Genomic DNA, 22,748 nt, shown 5'->3' on the forward strand with positions numbered 1-22,748 from the left:
TGGTTATTAAAGCATTAAATAGCGTAACCTCATTTTTCCATGCCTAGGCTCAACTAGAAAGAAAAAGTTAGTGAATTATGATTCAAAAGTGTTAGAAATTAATTTTTTAACAATAATTGTATTTGAACAACATAGGGCATGACATATTAGTTTGTAAAATGGCAAAACTAAACATTAATTCATATAACAATGAGAGCAAATGGTATAATAACCATTTAATGGTTCTTTATTGTTTTCTGAAGAAAAGGATTTTATTCCCCCACAACCCTATATTTAAGAACATTTCATATCCATAGACACTTAGTAGACCTGTATTAACCTAGAATTTTCTTTCTCTCTTAAATGACAGCAAAGAGCTATAAGTACCAGTCGGTTACACCGTGCTGCAGAAATCACTTCAATTTCATGCTTCTCTAATGTGTAGCGTCTATGAAATTACCTGCATGATCACAGTCAAAATTTTATTTCCATAAACAACTATCACTGCATGACTACTCTGCCATGCAAAATATGCTAGAATTTTAATTAAAATTGATTTAATCATAAATTTATATATAGTAGCTTTTAGAGGAACACATCAAAATCGGCTCAGATTGTAACAACATTTTTTACATACAAAACTTAAAAAAGGATGTCTTTCTCTTTACTTAATGTTTAAGAAATGAATGGTCAAAGATTTTTAAATTTTTCCTTAATTTAAATGGTTTCTTCAAAAGGCATAACCTCCAAATGCCAATGCACAGTTAAAGATTTTGGTTTTCTCAAAGTTACTAAAATCTTTATAGACACCTTTTCTTAAGAATAATAAAGTATGATACAGAGACATAAGAAGCCTTAAAAGAATACCTGAGAGGTCTTGCCTGGGGATTGCCTGCTTCTACATATGGATGTAAATAATCCTTTATGTAGAGATCAGCAGCACTATTAGAATGGGTGCAAATGAGAATCCTGCTGAAATAAACGGTGCAAATAAAAAGAATGATAAAGCACAAAGCTATTCAAGCAGTATAATACCAAAAAAAAAGCAGTGGCCACTTTAATATAATACATTTCCCTCAACCTACTCAGTAACCTCTAACATATTATTCAATTATGCCTTTAGGAAATTATTATTAAAGCTTAATTACTCTTTAAGCTGTAAAGGAGATAAGTTCCCCCAAATTATTTTTAAATCTATCACATAAAATTATTTTTTAAAAACTCAACCCTTGTGGCACTAACATTTATCACAATCTCTTAGCAGACTTGGAGTTTTGAGGACTATTTAAAAGCTACAATTCTCTATGTTGCCAATTTTTAAAAACAGTACATTTTCAGAGAATTCAAATTTTAGTGCTTTGGGGTTTGAGTGTGGCTCTTTTTCTTTATTTGTTTTTTTTTTTTTAATTTTTACAAGCAAGATGAAAATTTTAAAAGCTAGCCCTTGCTTTGTCTTCACAACAAGGACAGAAACTGTGCCCTGCTGATGAGACCAGGGCACACACAACGCCATCTCACCTGGTCTCCTGCTGCTGGAGAATGTGCTTGACGGCCTGAGCTAGGGTGAATGTTTTGCCGGTGCCATAGGGGCCGATGATGAGAACAGGAGGCAGCTGTATTGAAAGTGGGGTCGTAACGGCCAGAACAGCCTCTTTCTGTTTTGCATTTAGCCGAGGATCCAACTGCTCATCCCATTGTCTAAAGAAAATTAATATGTAAGTTATTTTAAACACATGCATCTTATTCATAAGCAGAACATGGCACACAAGTATCTTGAATTTCACTGAACCATTAAAAACACTGAAATAACACAGCATCTATAAAAACAAATGCTTATTTTAAAACTACTTTTTAAAATATTCCCAACAAAGTCGGTGTAGGGTGTTTTACTACTCTGATCAAAATTCACTTTAGTTATCCTGTCCTTTTCAAGTGCAAAAAGATTCTGGTAACTAACCAAGAGACATCACAACACACTTCCAGTCTAGTTGCTATGTAGCAGCAGTTTCTTTGCATAGTAAATAAAATGGAAAAGGGAAACTAACTGATTTTCAAATTCTAATCCATTGAAAGATCTCTCAGTAAAATTTAAAACAAAAGAAAAAGAAAAAAACCTGTGTCACTGGTTAAGAGATATCAAACTTTTATAAAGTTCTTAATTCAGAAAATAGCAGGGTTTTTTTTAAGGTCAAACAATATGAAATGTTTTCTGATTATTTTCACACACAAAAATAACATACGTATGTCCTATTTTTCTGGGTAAAGAACACCTGTCATGGCAACACAAATGGCTGTTGTAATGAAATCTATCTTATTAGTGTCCCTTCTATGACTTGGCTAAGTTTTGAAGATTTAAATGGACGGCAGATGCTGAAAGGGATCAAACCAAGTGGAGAATCAACAGCATTCTTTCTCATAACTACAATTATAATACTAAATATTGCAACAACTATGGTAAAAATGATAGAGATGTAAACTAAAATAGGAAGGGTGTGTAAAGAGACTCTTGGAAAATTTGCAAAATGCCTACAAAATAATCCTGAAATAGGAGGACACAGTTTAGACAGCAAAATGCCCACTCTGTGAGGCTACACTCTACTTAAACAGAAGCTAGTTATTTATGGAAAGTTTTCTTAACTCTTTCAGTTTTAAAAAATTATAACTAATGCTATATATTATGATAGGTAACTTCAAACAAACAAAATTCTCCTAATGTAAAACCTTAGAAAACAAATTTTAAAAACAAATTTTAAGCATATAAACATGTTATTATTTATTTTTCTGAAATTTAATTTTTTAAGTAAAAAACAAAAGGACTCTGACCAGCGGCACTAGATTTCCTGGAAGCCATTCACGAAAACACCAAAGAGTCCCTCAGCATTAACCAGTTTCTTTACTCATAATTCTGCCAGTACCTAGCAATGCTCCATCTCCTATAAATAAGGAAACTGCTTTAGGTAAGTACTAAGTCCAGAGCTAATACACGTGGCAGACACTGTGGAATGGTTACCCCCAAACCACCCACGGTGCCCATCTCTTCCTCCTTCTACTACTGAGCCCAGACAGCTATAATACTCCCTTTCCGGCCTCTGTGGCTGGAGACCCAACTGGTCAACGAGACGTAAAGGAAGTCCCTCAGAAGGGCTTCTATACCCAATAAAACAAAACAAAGCCTCTCTAGAAGAAAGCCTTCCTGCTTCTTTGCCTTCCTCCTTCACCGTACTGGAGAAAGCTCATGATAAACACAACTGCAGAAGCCATCTTATAATCATGAGGCAACAACAGGCATCACGAAGAAAACTAATACGCTCTCTGAGTAAAGAGAAAAGGGAGACCAGGTCTGCAAAGGTACTGCTGAGCCCCCGGACCAGCCCTCGACCACCCAGCTCTGGGCCTCTACTTCTATTTGTTTAAGCCACAGTCAATCCAACAAACTGTCACTTGCATCTATACCTGACCACTATGATTCTACGATACCTGACCCCAATGGTCGGAGATAATGATACTTGCATCAGATAGATATTTTAAAGGATCAAATAAGATAATTCATGTAAGCTGTTAAGAAAAATAACTGAGGAATAAGTGCAAAATTAACTTTGACTTCTATTACTATAATATTTTCTGAGGATTTCAGAAAAATAAGATATTACTTGACCAGCACACACTTTTGAAAATCAAAAAATGTTTTTAGAATACCCTCTAATCGCTCAAATTTGGGGACTTTAATGAACTTATGAATGAGATCGATATTAGATTATATACATAAGTATAAATCTAAGAGATTAGTAACAGATTTACAGGTATAATTCTAAAATATGTCGATATCTCTGTTTTATTTACATAGACCATTCTACTTGTCAATTGTTTCAGTGCAAATAAATGCTTCAGAGTAGATCAGAAACTTTACCAATGTGAGTCATCTCTATAGTTTCTGGTCATGAATGATGAACATTTATAGAAAGCCAATAAGTAAAACAAATTGTCTCTATTTATTATACTACCTGCTTAATAAAGGGAAGAAGATTTACAATAAACATGTTGGTAAAAGTCATCTCTGAATGTCACAATTAAAACAATATAAAGTCTTTTCAAGTTTACTCTGAATAAAATAAGAGTTATTTTATTCCCTGAACCAAATTAATTCTAAGTTCTTTTTTTCCCCTGGTCTGACGCATTGTTGTAATTAATTTATAGACTACATGCTCAAGAATAATTTCTCAATTTCATTTATCTTTCTATATTCCACCTTATTCCCGAAAAGATTTTAAATGGCTAATAGCTTCTCAGCGTTCCTAGACTTAGATACATTTTAATTACTATTTAAATTATAGGGGTATGAAATCTCTTCCTGCTTGAAAGTTTTCTGCTACTTGACATTTCCTTACTTTTGCAGTTAACACTTGCAATCAGTGGTATTTGAATATACTGCTATACACAATATATTTTTCAGAAGTGAACATATCAAGTCAATGCCTATAAGTTTACTGGTATAGCCTCATATTTGAAACCCTAATTTTCTTCTTTAAACATGATATTCTTATTAATTTAAACGTGTCATATATTAATAATGTGCAAGGTTGTGTTGGAGATTCAAAGACAAATAAGATGTGGTCTCTTCTAAAAAGCTCAGAGTCTAATGAGAACAGCAGAAATGTACACAACTGAGAAAAATTAATTTTAGAGAAATTATGCTTGAAAGTACAAAACTGACTGAACCTAGCACATACTAGGCATCAATAAATATTTGTTGAAATAATGAAATGGAAGAGCAGATTCATTTACTAGAAGGAGAGCCCTTGAGCAGGACTAAATTTTAAAGGACAGGTAGATCCTCCAATAGATCAATATTGGGCAAAGATTATTTCAGGGACAAAAAACCACAGATAGAACACAGGGCTGGGGGAGGGGGAAATGCAGCGTTTAATGAGTATAAAGTTTCAGTTTTGCAACATGAAAAGGCTCTGGAGATAAACTACACAACAATGTGAATACACTTAGCACTCTTGAACTGCACACTTTAAAAATGATTAAGATGGGGCTTCCCTGGTGGCACAGTGGTTGGGGGTCCGCCTGCTGATGCAGGGGGCGGGGGTTCGTGCCCCGGTCCGGGAGGGTCCCGCGTGCCGCAGAGCGGCTGGGCCCGTGGGCCATGGCCGCTGGGCCTGCGCGTCCGGAGCCTGTGCTCCGTGGTGGGAGAGGCCGAGCGGTGAGGGGCCCGTGTACCGCAAACAAACAAACAAACAAAAACAACAACAACAACAAATGGTTAAGATTGTAAGTTTTACATTATGTAGATTTTACCACAAATTTTTTTAATTTTAAAGAATTTTTTAAAAGATGAGGCAAGGGCCTCCCTGGTGGCGCAGTGGTTGAGAGTCCGCCTGCCGATGCAGGGGATACGGGTTCGTGCCCCGGTCTGGGAGGATCCCATATGCCGCGGAGCGGCTGGGCCCGTGAGCCATGGCCGCTGGGCCTGCACGTCCGGAGCCTGTGCTCCGCAACGGGAGAGGCCACAACAGTGAGAGACCCACATACCGCAAAAAGAAAAAAAAAAAAAAAAAAAAAAAAAGATGAGGCAAATAAGTTCAGGGCAAATTAAACAAACGTCAAGGTAATTCTATATGGCTAGAACATGAGGATTTAGAGGAAGAAAGGGAGAGTAAGAAGAAAAAAGTAAAAGAAATCTGAAAAGATACTGTTGAGAAGCATTGTCAATGAGACCACATAATATGAGTTTTGTATTAGGACGTTCAGACTTTATCTGCATATCAAGGAGAAGCCCTTCAGAGGTTTATAAGCAGTGAAATGAAATGATTATTTTAGCAAACTAACTCTGGAAGAAGCATGTGGGTTGGACCACAGAACAGAGACACAGACAGCAGGACTGACGACTGACTAGAAGGCTACTGAAATAGTCCAGCTCTAAATTATGCACTGGCTGTAGGGATGGAAAGAAGGGAAGGATGCAGAGAAGCTGAAATCAAATAAGAGCTAAAAATATGAGATGTCACTGGATTTTTACAATTGGTAGATCACTGTTTACTTTCAGGAGGGCGAGGAAGTAGAAAACAGATCACAGGATGAGTAGATGAGAATACCACAATTAGGCTGACTATCCTTGCTCAAGAATTTTGGCAATAAAAAGAAGAATGAGGAAAGTGAAAACAAGGGAGAAACGATTTGGATTTTGTATTATAAAGCATATTTTGCTTTGTTCTGTTTTTAGGACCAGAAGAAATGAAGTGTGAGGGGAAATGATATAAGTCACTTCTAGGCCTGGCCCATAAAAATTTCCCACATGGTCCTCTGTGCTCCTGCTTCCCCTGTCTGCCAGCTCATGTCAGCACCTAGGGTGACCTTGGAAACCACTCAGTAAAGATACCAGAGCCTCCATCAGAGATGGAGCAGGGCCATGCTACCATGACTAGATTGACACAAGTGATTAAAAAATAAACTATTTTGTGGAGCCACTGAGATTTAAAAAAAAAAAAAAAAAAAAGGTGGAGTGAGCTGGGCATGGGCAGGGGCCAAGAGGATAAAATCCAGTAAAAGAATAAAAAAGATGCAGTCATAGAGCTGTCACTACAGTTAGTCTGGAAACAAAATAGAGGTATCATATTTAACGACATGTAAAGATGTGTAAAGAGAATTAAGCAGAAAAATATTTACATAACAATTAACTTTATAGCATCTTCCATGATACTTCCTCCATTTTCCTAAATTACAAAAATGTCTTCCTATTCAAAAATTATTTTAAATTAACTATTTGAACCACTTTAGAAAGGCCCTAGTTTCCCTATTCAGCTTCTACTCAGGAATATTCCTAAATTGCTTGGCATTCTGTCAAGTTAAGGCTGTTGAGAAAAGCAATAGAACTCATTTAGACTCTGAGGAAAAGTGAAGAAAATCGATGATGAACTTCAAATGCTTCATTCTAAGGGTTCTTGGACTCTCTTTTCTCAACTAATAACATCTCTCTTGAAGAATATATGGAAACTTTCTTATAAACATATTTGAGTTATTTGATACAGATATTAAATTTAAAATTTATATAACTTCTGGAATGAGATATCTCTTTTTTGTACCTGTTGGGACTCCAAGGTATGGTTGGAGTCATAGTGATGTCTGGAAACAAAACCCCATTGTCCTTGATCCTGTCTAGTGCATAATGCATTTCACAGAGGGGTAATCGATTTAATTGAAACTGAAGTTCAACCTGAAAGACAAAATAAAAAAAAATTTTTTTTAAAGCATTAAAGCAAACATCAGTGCTTTTCAGCTTCCTAGGATGCTCTGTGGAGATACCCTTTTATAGGGGCCAAGTTTAGAGATGCCTTTAAAGTGTAATCATAGTGTAATAATAATTATTATGCCTAATATTTGCTTTGTTTACTCAGTGCCAGGCACTGTAATATGCACTTTACATAGATTATCCCATTTGATAGCACCAATGACGTGTATACTATTATTAACCTCATTTTTCATCTAAAGAAACTGAGGCACTTGTAAATTACTTAATCTCTAAATAAAGATTATCTGATTCCACCATTCCTAAGAAAAATATATTTGATAAAATTAGTAGAACAACTGTGAAATATCATCTCTCAAGGGTTAAAACCAGGCCTATGACACTGTATTATTGATTTACTATGAATGGATAACATTCACCAACTGCTATACTTAAAAAGAAAAAAAGAGTAGCTTTCCAGTTAAGTATGGCAGACTGAGCACAGTTCACCTAAAAATCCATAAAGACAAAAAGAACAGGAGCAGGGCTTCCCTGGTGGCGCAGTGGTTGAGAGTCCGCCTGCCGATGCAGGGGACACGGGTTCGTGCCCCGGTCTGGGAAGATCCCACATGCCGCGGAGCGGCTAGGCCCGTGAGCCATGCGCGTCCGGGAGAGGCCACAACAGTGAGAGGCCCATGTACCGCAAAAAAAAAAAAAAAAAAAGAACAAGAGTAGATACAACTTTAGATAAGAACTGCCCCAGGATCTAGCTTAGTTTATTTTAATCTGTTCTTCCATTGCTGATTTAAAACAGAAATCAGAAAGCTTGACCTCATATAAAACTGGAACATTTTAGATTTTACTTAAAGAGAATCGATTTTCTCTGAAAGTTATCAAAGGTCCAATTCTCCACCCACCAGAATCAATACTTCAAAGTCAACTGCACTTCTAGTTGTGGCAGAGGGAGGGAAACCAAACCAGAAGAAGAGGATCTGCTGACAGGGAAACTACAGACAACCACAGGGAAGCTGCCACACTTCAAAACATACCTGTGTGTCATAATCAGGCCGAAGATTAAGTTCTTCACAGCATTCCCTGGATATCCTTAAAAATATATATTCTTTTGTTTTTTCTTCAATAGTAGCTTCATAAACCTTCTCTTTGGTTCCCTGGGTCTGTACTAACTTCTCTTTAGGGACTGGTAATAAATAAACAGCATTGACTTTGGTCATCACCAGCCGTCCAGCCAAAGTATCTTCAGAAAGTGTTTCAGTAAGCTTAAAACGGCCAAAAAGTTGTCCATTCTGAGCATACTTTGCACCTCCAGAAACTCCAGTGAGCATGAAGCTTGCTAGAATCTGCAATTGCACTTTAAGGTTGAACCTAAGTCAGAAGTAGAAAATGAGTTTGAATATTTTACATCAAAAACATTAAAACTAAATAAGAGAGTAAAACAAAATAAATCAAATATAAACATAGAAAAATTAAAGGTTCATTATCAATTCCACTCCACTGAGCTACAAATTATATACTATCTTTAATACAAGCTGGAAACAACAAAACTTTAAGTGAATAAACTCTCCAAGTTTATAAAAATGTATGCTTAGTTGTGTTGAAGAATACACATATTTTTAAGTTTGAGCATTTAAAATGACGCTAAGTATGATTTTTTAATAAAATGAAATATCATGTACTAGTTAATATGAAAGTCTGTTTGAATATACCATTAGGACAATCAAGACTTTAAAATCACCTAAAGCCAGAAGGAAATGTACTGTATTGAAACTGCAACAGACTTTTATTAAACTGCTGCTTTCCAAGTAGATCTTACCAAGATTCTAACCATAAAATTTCTCTTCCAATACCGTTGACGAATAACATCCAGAATACATTTTTATTCATGGCTACATCAAGGCAGGTCTCATGCCCAAATTATGGAAAGAAAAGTTAAAGGCTATCTTATTAGACAATGGCTGGTGCACTCACTCCCACTTCCATGAGCACACATGAGCATGAAAGAGAACATGTGTGTGCAAGAAGCACAGAGAATCAAGATTAATTCACACAGTCAAGAAAGATGAAGTGAAAGAAAGATTTAAATTAATTAACAGCTCTTCTCCTTTGCCATTCTGAAGTGGTGCTGTGAGAGAAAAGACAAAGCAGTAACAATGGGAACACTGTCTTTTTCTTTTCCTTTTTTTTTTTTTTTTTTTTTTTTTTTTTGCGGTACGCGGGCCTCTCACTGTTGTGGCCTCTCCCGTTGTGGAGCACAGGCTCTGGACGTGCAGGCTCAGCGGCCATGGCTCACGGGCCCAGCCGCTCCGCGGCATGTGGGATCTTCCCGGACAGGGGCACGAACCCGTGTCCCCTGCATCGGCAGGCGGACTCTCAACCACTGCGCCACCAGGGAAGCCCTGTCTCCTTTTTCTTAATAAGGTTTAAAAAATTTGAATGAAAAAATTTAATTGTTTTATAATCTATATACCCATTTGTGGAAAAGGCTACTTTTTAATGGTACTACTGAATTTTCTTGTGATTTTCTGAAATTTTCTGAATTTTCTGTATTTTCTTGATGTGATGTCAAGAAATAAATTCTTAAGGAAAAAGAAAAAAAAACCCTTTTCTAAAACATTATGCACTTCTGTAACACAAACATTTGTACTGCTTACAATATTAGGAAACCAATTCTAATTAAAACATTATATTAAAATTTTGAGTTTCCATTTATATACTTTAAAGTTAGAAAACTGTAAGACTAGAGAAATATTTTAACAGAAATAAGAAAACACTTAAGGAAAGTAACACATCTGAACAGCTATTTATGCATGTAACAAGTCATAGCATTTATAAGCTCCATTAGTTATTTTAAAGTACACTTAAGGGCTTCCCTGGTGGCGCAGTGGTTAAGAATCCACCTGCCAATGCAGGGGACATGGGTTCCAGCCCTAGTCTGGGATGATCCCACATGCCATGGAGCAACTAAGCCCGTGCGCCACAACTACTGAAGCCCGTGCTCCTAGAGCCCATGCTCTGCAACGTGAGAAGCCACCACAGTGAGAAGCCCACTCACCGCAACGAGGAGTGGCCCCTGCTCACCGCAACTAGAGAAAGCCCGCGCACAGCAACGAAGACCCAACGCAGCCCAAAATAAATAAATTAAATAAAAAATTTTAAAAACACTTAAAATAGAATACTTAAGGCTCCAAAAAGATATGTAAAAATATACTTTATTATAAATATAAATTTAATATTTAATAATGTGGCTTTCTATGAGGATCAAATGAATTCTAGGAGTACTTGCTCTGTGTATCACTCATATATATATATATATATATATATATATATATATATATGTGGAATTTTTAAAAATCATGTTATACTTCTCTCATTCTCTATCCATATTTCACTAGATCCAAACTAGAAAAGTACAATATAATTTAAAGAAACACAGATTGTATGTTATCTAGTTATGTCTGATTCTTTCAAGACTGGAATGTGCACTAAGGATTCATATAAAAATAAGTCATAAAATGAAACAAAAGTATACTACCCTTCCCAGTTTACATATAGTCTATGTTCACCTTCCTTTTTTTGAAAAAATAAAATATATGCTTTACAGAAGAAAAGGAACCCTTAGGTTTTTCATGTTTTTTCAAATGAAGTTAAATTTCTACTTTGCTTTTACCATCCATATACCTGAGATGTGTGGTCATTAAAAACTTTCTCAGAGAAAAGAGATTCCTTAACAGTCCATTCTCAATTCACAAATGACCTCTTTGTTGCTAAAGTTGATGTCCAGCTTTCTGATCTTTTCTAAAATTATTATTACTTTGCAACCACTTTCCATTTCATTTAAACTCCCTCCTCCACTGGCTTCTGTACAGTCATACTCTCCTAGTTCTCTTCCTACTTTTCTGGCTGTTCCTCCATCTTCCATCCAAGTACCACCCACCTTCTAAGCATCCACCCTGCCCTCTTCTTACCCTGTCAGCTCTCACAAGATGAGGACGCCCTCTCCTAGATCTCTCAGCTCTGGGTTGTAAACCTAACTGCCAAATACGCACATTGGATTTCATGCTCTGCAAACTCCGTAAAAGCAAAAGAGAATCATCATCTGACTTCCCCACGTACTACCCCAAACCAATCCTCCCGTGTATTAGACAGCTTAGGTAATGGCACTATCCACCTAGTTGTCCCAGCCAGAAACCAAGTTATCCTTGACCTTGTCTCTCTCACCAACCTTCATTCCCCATCATACAATCACCAAGCCCTGTTAGTTCCTCTTCTTCCTAAATTATCTGCATCTCAACATTTCTAACTTGAATTACTGTAACAAACACCTACCATGATGTCTTGCTTCAGATCTAGTCTCCAAGCCACCACTAGAGGGTCTCTGTAAAATGCGAGTCCAATGATAGGCGGCTCCGAGGGTAAAGTGTAAACAGCTTTCTATCTTACCACCCCACCACACACGTCCCTTCCATTAAAATTACGATGACCGACTTGCAGCTTCCCCCACAACTCTACGCTCTTATTCTCCTATCCTGTTTCTTCAAACTAAATACCCTTGTCCTATTTCTTCACCTGATAATTCTACCTGTTTTTCAAAATTCAGCTTAAATGCCACCTGGTCCAGAAAGCTGACTTTGATATGTCATTCAAGCTCTGGGGAAACGAAACGTAACTTGTTTACCTCAGAATCAGCAATGACCAGCCTAGAACCTAACACTCTGAATACTCAATAAATTCTGTTCATTGAATTAATTTTACATGTTTGTAATAATCTGATTTTTTTCCAGGTACCACATTCCCATTTCAACTACTTCATATTATTCCCTAACAAACTGTTGTAATCCTATAATGTTTTCTCAACTAACTCGGGTAATATATTAAAGTTTTACTGTTACATCTATTTTGGAATCTACCATCCCAAAACACTTGATCACAATTTAGCAGGCATGAAAAATTAATCTCACAGTTTTAAAGCAATAAGAGAATTCTTTTATGACATTGAGTTGTGCCTTGCAACAAAACTCTTGAGGCAGAGGCACTAGAACTAAGAAATACAGCTTTTCCCACAGAAGCGTCACCATATGTTCAAGATGCAGACATTAGAGACCTTCTCAAAGTTACAGCTACTAATATTTAATTTTTCTAAAAGTTTAACAGGCTGAAACTAAAAAGACATTAGTAAGCGTTCTTAAGTATTAAAATAATATGCATTTTTGAGATTTAGTAACTCAGAAATACCTAAAATACAAAATATATCCTATAATTAACAAAGATATGTCTTAAAAAGAAGAAAAAACATCTTTCCATGGTTCCATGCCACATTTTAAAATCAACTTGAAAGCTTACAGGATTCCTAACATTTTTGGAAATGGCAGAATAGTAGCCCAGGAAAGTTTTCAACCAATTTAAAACCATACTTCTAGCTAAAAGAAATATGGCTCCATCTATGTTAGAAATAGTTATACCTCTTGAGTGTAACTTTAAAAACACTTCAAAACTATATATAGTGAGTTTCCCTTCATGCAATTTCTGACTAAATGAATGACAACAAAAGTCAACCAAGGTAATAAGCCAAAAAACAGCTGGGTCTATTGAGGCAGAGCCACAGAACCAAGGTTGAATAAGCAGAGGCCTCAGTCACCGCAATGATGAAATGAGCATCTGCATATGGGGCTTGTCCTGCCAGCTTCAGTGCTGGGCAGCCACAATGCCCCAGTCCTGCAGGCCACAACACACTCTGATGCACATGCACATGACAGCTTCAGCCAGAGCCAATTTCTTTTGAAAATGTATATCTTAGAATGAAATCGATTTCACTTCAAGGTGGAATCATTACTGAATGCACAACAACATGTAGCTGAGGACAAGAGAAGTTGAAAAAAAATCTTGAAAGAACTCAGAAGCATATTCTAAAACTTAAATGAAATGCAGTATTATTCTTACCATCTCCACACATCTCATACTAAAACTTAACATAAAAAGAACTCTTAATAACTGGGCTGCTTTGAAAAAAAAATCTTTCTTTAAAAAAAAAAAAAGATAAACCTGATTATCAAATTCAGTCTCAAGCCAAAATACATTTTTTCTAATCTTGAGAGGTTTCATTCAATCCATTTTCAAAAAGAGAATTCTAAGGTGACCATGTAAAAGTACAAGTCTACCTTGTTTTATTGCACTTCACTGTCCTTTGCAGATACTACGTTTTTTACGAATTGAAGGTTTATGGCAACCCTAAGTCAAGCAAGGCTATAGGTGCCATTTTTCCAACAACATCTGTTCACTTCATGTCTCTGTGTCACATTCTGGTAGTTCTCACAATACTTCAAACTTTTCCATTATTATTATGTGTGTTATGGTGATCTTTTATGTTACTATTTTAACTGTTTTGCGATGCCACAAAACGCAACCATGCAAGACAGCAAACAACTGTGTGTGTTCTGATTGCTCCACCAACTGGCTGTTCCCCCATCTCTCTCCCTCTCCTCAGGCCCCCTATTCCCTGAGACACAACAGTAATGAAATTAGGCCAATTAATAACCCTATAATGACCTCTAAGTGTTCAAGTGAAAGAAAGAGTCACATGTCTCTCACTTTAAATCAAAAGCCAGAAATGATCAAGCTTAGTGAGGAAGGAATGTCAAAAGCTGAGGCAGGCCAAAAGCTAGGCCTCTTGTACCAGTTACCCAAGTTGTGAATGTGAAGGAGAAGTTCTTGAAGGAAATTAAAAGTTGTACTTCAATGAACACACAAATAGTAAGAAAGAAAAACAGCTTTATTGCTGATATGGAGAAAGTTTTAGTGGTTTGGATAGATCAAACCAGCCACAACATTCCCTTAAACCAAAACCTAATCCAGAACAAGCCCCAACTCTCTTTAATTCTATGAAGGTTGAGAGAGGTGAAGAAGCTGCAGAAGAAAAGCTTGAAGCTAGCAGAGGCTGGTTCACGAGGTTTAAAAAAGAAGCCATCTCCATAATGTAAGTAGAAGTGCAAGGTGAAGCAGCAAATGCTGATGCAAAAAGCTTTAACAAGTTATCCAGAAGATCTAGCTAAGATACTTAATGAAGGTGGCTACACTAAACAGCAGATTCTCAATGTAGATGAAACAGCCTTCTGCTGGAAGAAGACTCTACCTAGGACTTTAGAGAGAAGTCAATGCCTGGCTTCAGAGCTTCAAAGGACAGGCTGACTCTCATTATGGGCTAATGCATCTGGTGACTTTAAGTTGAAGCCAATGTTCACTTACAATTCCAAAAATCCTAGGGCCCTTAAGAAATATGTTAAATCTACTCCGCCTGTGCCCTATAAATGGAACAACAAAGCCTGGATGACAGCACATCTGTTTACAACATGGTTAACTGAATATTTTAGGTCCCCTGTTGAGACCTACTGCTCAGAAAAAAAGATTCCTTTCAAAACATTACTGCTCACTGACAGCGCACCTGGTCACCTGAGAGCTCTGATAGAGAGGAACAAGATTCATGTTGTTTTCATGCCTGATAACACAACATCCATTCTAAAGCCCATGGATCAAGGAGTAATTTCGACTAACAAGTCTTATTATTTAAGAAATATATTTCATAAGGCTATGGCTGCTATAGACAGTGATTCCTCTGATGGATCTGGGCAAAGTCAATTGAACACCTTCTAGAAAGGATCTGCCATTCTAGACGCCATTAAAAACATTTGTGGCTCCCCTGGTGGCGCAGTGCTTGAGAGTCCGCCTGCCGATGCAGGGGATACGGGTTCGTGCCCCGGTCCGGGAGGATCCCACATGCCGCGGAGCGGCTGGGCCCGTGAGCCATGGCTGCTGAGCCTGTGCGTCCGGAGCCTGTGCTCCGCAATGGGAGAGGCCACAACAGTGAGAGGCCCGCGTACCGCAAAAAACCAAAAACAAACAAAAAAAATAAAAACATTTGTAATTCATGGGAAGAGGTCAGAATATCAACATTAACCATAGTTTAATAAAAGAAGCTGATTCCAACCCTCATGGATGACTTTGAGGGGTTCAAGACTTCAGTGGAGGAAGAAACTGCAGATGTGGTAGAAACAGCAAGAGAACTAGAATTAGAAGTAACTGCAATCTCGTGATAAAAAGTTAACAGATGAGGAGTTGTTTCTTATGGATGAGCAAAGAGAGTGGTTTCTTGAGATGGAATCTACTCCTGGTGAAGAGGCTGTGAAGACTGCTGAAATGACAACAAAGGATTTAGAATATGTTAGTTGATAAGGCAGTGGCAGGGTTTGAGAGGATTGACTCCAATTTGGAAGAAGTTCTAACTGTGGATAAAATGCTATCAAACAGTGTTGCTGCTACAGAGAAACTGTTCATGAAGAGATAATCGATGCAGCAATTTTAAGAAATTAAAATAAGACAGCCACCCCAGCCTTCAGCAACCACGAACCACCCTGATCAGTCAGCAGCCAGCAACACTGAGGCAAGACCCTCCACCAGCAAAAAGATTATGACATGCTGAAGGCCAGACGATGGTTGGCATTTTTTAGCAATAAAGTATTTTTTAATTAAGGTATGTACCTTTTTTTTTAAGACATCCTGCTATTTCACGTAATAGCCTACAGAATAGTGTAAACCTAACTCTTACAGGTACTGGGAAATCAACAAATTCATGTGACTTGCTTTACTGCAGTATTTGCTTTACTGTGGTGGTCTGGAACCGAACCCACACTATCTCTGAGGGGTTCCTGTAGAGTCCAGTCCTTATCATTAAAATGTAAGAAACCAGTATGAATTCCCTCAATACTACTTTCATGATTACTTTGCAAAATATGTGGTCTCCTTCAGTTTTTGTACATTTATTCGACAAATAATCATTGAGTGTTTGCTCTCCCACTGACAGAGACCTCCTGAAGAGCAGGGACCATGTGTTTATACTCCCAGCGCACGGTAGCAAGGCTTGTGGAGGTGAGGAAGGCACTATACACTAGGGATGCCAAGATGAGCACAGTTCTTCCCTTAAGCTCATATACCAATACTGGATAACAGCTACTGAATAACAACCGTTTCACTACCTGGCTGCGCTTAGGCACCCCTCCGTATTTTAAACATGAAAAATACTATCCAAAGGGGAGATTTTAAAAAAGAAAGAAAAGAAAAGGGAAGTGTTTCTAAAGTAACTTACTTGCTGACTTCCTTATACTGGGCTATCTCCTCAATATAAAGAAGGTCATGCAACCGTGACTGATAGTTGGTCTTGGTCAATGATTTGTCTAAAACGGACTGGGTAAATAGCTGGTCAGCAGAGAGAGGAATTTGGTATCTGATAAGAAGGCTCTTCTCCAAATCAGTAGTTTCATTAGGTTCAAAATCTATAATAGTTTTAGAAGAAGAATCCCAGCGCTTAGCCGTGGTTACTAGCTGTTGTTTTGCATGCATCAGGTACTCAAGATCTAAATGGAAACAAAAAACACATTTATAAAGGAACACAACATTAATATTCTCAAATAATACACTGCGCATTTTGGTAAGAGAACTTTGTATGCTAAAGTTCTTAAAAATGAAACAATATAAAACCCCATTTGACAGAGCGTTTTCCCCATATCAGAAATATTTTTTTGTCTAGGTTAACAAAATAACATAAATAGGAATTCATGTAAAAAATATTTTGTTGTACCTCAGGCTAGGACATACCAGGAATAGTTATTAACATTTTAAAAATACAGATTAATATTTAGAACTTAACCCTTTAGTCAAGAGAAATCTGATCTGCAGGAAGAAAGTATGGTAAATTTCTCATAAGACAAAATCTCATCAGGTGATAATCACTTTTCTCTTCCTACTAGAGAAACAAAAACCTTTTGTGTTTTTTTCCCACATTAAATTCCACATTAAAAGTGATAAAATGTACTATTCAAATGCCATTTCAGAAAAATCCAGTTTAGCCTCAGTTAAATTGCATGGTAAGTAGAGCACAATGTCAAAATGAACGACTGGGCTTCCCTGGTGGCGCAGTGGTTGAGAGTCCGCCTGCCAATGCAGGGGACGCGGGTTCGTGCCCCGGTCTGGGAAGATCCCACATGCCGCGGAGCGGCTGGGCCCATGAGCCATGGCCGCTGAGCCTGCACGTCCAGAGCCTGTGCTCCTCAACGGGAGAGGCCACAACAGTGAGAGGCCCACGTACCGCAAAAAAAAAAAAAAAAAAGAATGACTGATCAAGTTCTCACAGCTCTGGGAAAAAAATGCAGCAGGATACCAGCACCGGGTGAAATACATCGTAACATAAATCCTGAGCATTAGGTAGCCTCACTCTATCCACAGTGCATTTTAGTTTTCTATTGCGTGGAACACACATACACCTATAAATATGGAACTTGACCAAAAGGGGAAAAAAAAGTTGCTTAACTAACTCATTAGGCCAAGATCCAGTTTTAATATAACCTAATTGGAAAGGTGGTTTTACACCTCAAGTTAAAATTTTAGGAAGAAATAATAAAAAGTTTAAACAGAGATCAGTCTCCAAAGTGCAAAGACAAGTTATCCTGTGCTATCTTTGAAACGAGAGCAGATTGTATAATTGTCTTGTCTTGCTTAGTGACAGATTTTGCTATATTTAAATGTTATATATAAATTATAAACATATAAGTATAGTCATCCACCAAGAGAAATTTCTCAATATTAGAAAATAGTTTATCCTAGTATCATAATAAAGATTAAAATGTAGAAGTCCTAATTTCTAATCTTTGTTCCTTGAAAAGGCATTTTTACACGCCAATTTTATTATTCATCAAATGGCACTATAAACACAACTATAACCATCAATATATAAAGATGGTCTTCTTATTAAAATTTTGCATTTTTAAAATCCTCTGGATGAGATAATGATGGTCTGTTTTTACAATAGCCTTATGAGAAGTTTCATAAACTAACCACATTTTCTTCCTAAATCACTCTAAAATTGGGCCCTTCCTATCCTTTCATTAGATCATAGCTATAAAAAATATTTAAATTATACAAACGCCAACATTCCTAAAACAGATTATACCATCACTAAAGATCAGATACTATTAACAAAATAGTAAGGATGTACATAATTTTCTTCCCTTAATTCAAAAGTCAAAAGGAGAAACACTAATGGTACAGAAACCAAATAACCAGCTCTTTAAAAAAAAACACTGAACTCTGTGCAGTATTGAAGAATTTATTTAATATGTAATAAAAGGATGTCTATTCTTTGGGCATAGGGAAATTATATTTCATAATTTTATTTTAAATAAGAAACTGATCCAGACTATACCTACATCAATATTATATTCACCTTCTTTAAAAAGTCACTAGCTAGGGCTTCCCTGGTGGTGCAGTAGTTGAGAGTCCGCCTGCCGATGCAGGGGACACGGGTTCGTGCCCCGGTCCGGGAAGATCCCACATGCTGTGGAGCGGCTGGGCCCGTGAGCCATGGCCGCTGAGCCTGCGCGTCCGGAGCCTGTGCTCCACAATGGGAGAGGCCACAACAGTGAGAGGCCCGCATACCACACACACACACACAAAAAAAAAGTCACTAGCTATTCCTAACTGCCATTTAAGTAACTGGGATAATAACAAACTTAAAATGGTACAGCTTTCCTTTAAAAAAGTTTTTGTATCACCTATTTAATATACAAAGCAAATTTTGCAGAAAATCATTCTACTCTGGGCTAAAAGTATTCAGGCTTTTTTGGGAAAAGTGGCATGAGAAATAGTATTGTTTTTCTCATTTTACCTATTTAGTACCATGATTCCCACCCTGATTTTATGAAGTTCTTAAAATGAATGTCTTTAGCAGGTAGCACAACAATTTCAAAACAATTCCGAAACAATGTTAAATTTTATTCCATCTCTTTAATAACTATAAATACAATATAGGAGAGGGGAGAGCTAGGGGAGCAGAGAGAAGAATCTTGGGAAAATCCATGTGTGCCTGGCATCAAAAAGTCTACAAACCACTGACCTTGGCCATTAATTCAGGCGTCCAAGATGGACTGGGGCCAGTGACTACTGAGGGTATCTTCTGCAAAAACCACTTCTCTTTCCCTGCTCATGTTCAACTTGAGACAAACTTCTGCCTCTAATCCTCTCAGTTGTAAAAAGCTTCTTATTAAACCTGTTTAATTACCCACCTACTTACAGTGCTTAAAGGTCATTAGGTCTTAAGAGCTCCTCTTTAAACAAAGGAGAAAGCTGAGGCTCCCCCAGGGGCACACTGGACACGCTAGTCCTGGGGCTCATCTCACCACCCATGCAGTACATGCACCAGCTAACATGCAACCCAGATGTGAACACTGCTCAGAGCAGCCTGAGCCAGTCCATCCATGGTAAGAAAGCCCTCTTCCTCAGTCTAAACTAGGCTAAAAAAAAAAAAAAAAAATTCTGGGAAGATGAAAAGTGAACAGGTTAGAATCAATATGCATAAAATCACTTAGGGAGAGTTTAACACTGACTTATTAACCAACTCCTACAATAATAAATCTGAAACCCTGACAAATTATAAACCTACGGAATGTGTTACCCTGAGATATGATAGGCAGAAGCTACACATGTATTTTAAGAGAAATTCATAAGAAAAAGTTAAAGATAATTAGAACACAACTGATAATTAGAACATAATTTTCTGAAGATAACATATGGGAAAAACTGTTACTATCAAAAATAGAATTCAAGGTTAGAATACCTAGTCTGACACAAGATTCGCTTCCCAACTTCCCTCACCCTTCTGATTACTGTGAATAGCAAATGCTCTCATTTCAGCCACATAGTTACTATTCTAATAAAGCATCCAAAGGGTTGGTTTGTTTTATCTTGAAGTATGTAGTACAGCAGACTTGAAAATTATCCTTAACAAACCCTGGACCGTGGATAAGAAGTTAGGAGAAAAACATGCAGTGTCCTACATACCCAGCACAAAGGCTGACACACAAGAGGCATGCAGTAAATGCATGTCAGATGTGGGATTTATTAAAAACAGGTATATTTATCTAGGACTTAAAGTGAATGAGACGAAATGATTCCTAATTCCAAAATTGGATACAACACTCTTCCTTAGGAAACATTTTGGTCTGTGGCTTTACAAATCTTGAACAGCCCAAATCAACAATAAAACAAAATCCCAAAGGAAACCCAAACTACGACTTCCGCTAACCATTTCAACATCGTTCCTTTCACTAAAAGAGCTACTCAGACGTAAGATGAACATCTCTTAGCTTATCCATGTTGTCTGTTCTCTTAATGAGGCTAATAAAAAGTTAAAACAGCGGAGTAACAACATAGGAGTACCTCACACTTTTTACATGCTTCTACTCAGTTACATTTATCTTTTATTGACAAGTATACTATTTTTTGTTTGTTTGTTCTGTTTTTTTCTTTTTGGCCACGCCACGCAGCATATGGGATCTTAGTTCCCCGACCAGGGATCGAACCCACGCCCCCTGCATTGGAAGCGTGGAGTCTTAACCACTGGACTGCCAGGGAAGCCCCTATTTTTTAAATCAATTTTTCTATTAATTTTCTGACCCCGTAATAGTAAACATTATATATTTATATATATAAACATGTCCTTAATTTACCAACAACTTTGACAGCCAGAGATAATTTTTAAGATGTACTAACATTTAATGTTAATTTTAACATACATTGCTAGACTAAAAGTAATGTATAATAAATATCGTTTTCAAAGTTAAATGTAAGAACTAATTTCCAACATGTAGCTTCCAGATATTCAAAGCAGAATTCCAGATCAGTTTTGTCAAGCAAAAATTTTCTATTACTTAAATTGAGGTATAAAGTGTATAATGCAGTTAGTGCTCTAAGCAAGGGGAAAACTCACTAACTTCCTTCTTTTGTAAATGTCCTTTGCCACAAATTTGTGAGAAGCACACCTTTAACCCCCCAAAAATTTTTTTTAGTTCATACAGTGCCTTTTTCTGTACCTGAACCTCACCAACAAGGAAAAAACAATGAAAAAAACGACATCAATTGTAAGAGTAGTAAAAATATCAAAGACAGAACTAAAAATGAGCACAACAGGTCAGCTAATTTAAGTAATGACAAAATAAAGCCAATCAAATGTCATCTAGCTCGCCTAAACCTAGATTTAAGTTTTTCTCTTTATAATGTTCAAAATATCTTATCAGAAAATACATTTTGTAGATTTTATATTGTTCTCTTGTAATATTTGTTTTTCCTATGTCCTTGAAAAACAAATTTCACTATGTGAAATTGTTTTAATGTTTCCAAATTAGTTCAAGAAAATGCTTGATTTTATTCAATTATTTTCCATAACATCTTAGAAGTAAGACCTTGTTTAAAGGAAAATAGGCAAAGATATCAAACTGCAAAAAGGTCACTGAGAAAAAGGATATAGTATTATAGAAAGGGGAGAGAGTATATAGTATTGGTCCCAAATGGGAGAACATCCCTGTCTGTATTAATTCCTGCTACCATATCTGAATCAAATATAAATTTTACTATATTTTCAAACTGATATATCAGAAACATCAGAAATGAGACTCTTTATTTCTCCCAGTTACCAGTCTCAAAACATCATTCATCTTGGGACAACTTCTCTTGCCAAGATCTCTAAGTGCTGTGGGCTCAATAACTTGGGTCTTCATTTCTGCTTTTCAGTCCCTTGGCTGCACCCTAGTCTTGGTCCTCACTAAAAAAAACAAAAACACAAAACAAAACAAAACAAAACAAAAAACCCTTCTCTCTTCCTTTTTACTTTCTGTTTGCAAACCAGAAATTCTCCTAATGATGGCTAATGATAACATCAGCAGCTACTATCTACTAAATGCCTACTATGTGCCAGATATTGTGCAAGGTTTAGTTCTAGTTCTCATGATAATCCTCTATGACAGATATTACTAGCCCCATTTACCAGATGTTTCCACATGAAGCTCAAGAGATGTTAAGTTCTCTGCCCAGGGTCCTACAGGAATTAAGTAGAAAATCAGGATTTGAATCCAATTCTATTTAACTCTGAAGTCTGTCCATTGCTCTGTTTCTCCAACTAGAAAAGTAGCACATAGCTGGGGCAAAAGTAGCCAAAGCACCCTCAATCTCTCAAGCCCATGAGGGTGCCCTGAAATCCTCTTCATCACCACTTCCGTTATCATGTGTTAACAGTATCGTTTTCTCTTTTTATTGCAGATATTTAACATTTTATATTATTAATTAAATAGGCTTTTATTAACTAGTACAGATTTTTGACAACACTTACAAACTTATTTTTATGGGAAATGAGTCATGAGTTAAAAGCCACAATCTAAAAGCAAACTTTTAACGTACAACCCACATGTAAGCCAAGAACATCCTTTCAGAATTATATTTGAGAGTAGGAGATGCATGTCAGTATCTCTATGATTTTAAATCTCCTTATGATTTAAAAAGGGTGCAATCTAGTAGTTCTCAAGTTCTAGTCTCTAAAAGCAATGTAATGGCGTAATAGTAAACAAACCACTGCATTCAAGAGAAATCCAGCCTGCGTTGTTTTTGAAAATAAAGTTTTATTGGAACACAGTCACACCCATACATTTACATA

At 36.9% G+C, this 22,748-nt stretch overlaps 1 protein-coding gene across 4 annotated transcripts in view; it reads right to left on the reverse strand.

Annotated features, from left to right (window-relative positions):
- HELZ (helicase with zinc finger) overlaps positions 1–22,748 on the reverse strand; it is a 158,978-nt gene that overhangs the window by 84,339 nt on the left and 51,891 nt on the right. For 3 of the 4 annotated variants that reach the window (XM_060080430.1, XM_060080432.1, XM_060080428.1), the window contains 5 exons: positions 16,359–16,626; positions 8,257–8,590; positions 7,065–7,195; positions 1,498–1,677; positions 847–951 (listed from right to left, as the gene is read on the reverse strand). In XM_060080430.1, the coding sequence (XP_059936413.1) occupies positions 847–951; positions 1,498–1,677; positions 7,065–7,195; positions 8,257–8,590; positions 16,359–16,626 (1,018 nt within the window). The remainder of the gene's footprint in view (positions 1–846; positions 952–1,497; positions 1,678–7,064; positions 7,196–8,256; positions 8,591–16,358; positions 16,627–22,748) is intronic. The other variant, XM_060080431.1, reaches the window with a different exon arrangement.

Source organism: Mesoplodon densirostris, chromosome 18, assembly GCF_025265405.1.
Source record: "Mesoplodon densirostris isolate mMesDen1 chromosome 18, mMesDen1 primary haplotype, whole genome shotgun sequence".
NCBI lineage: Eukaryota > Metazoa > Chordata > Mammalia > Artiodactyla > Ziphiidae > Mesoplodon > Mesoplodon densirostris.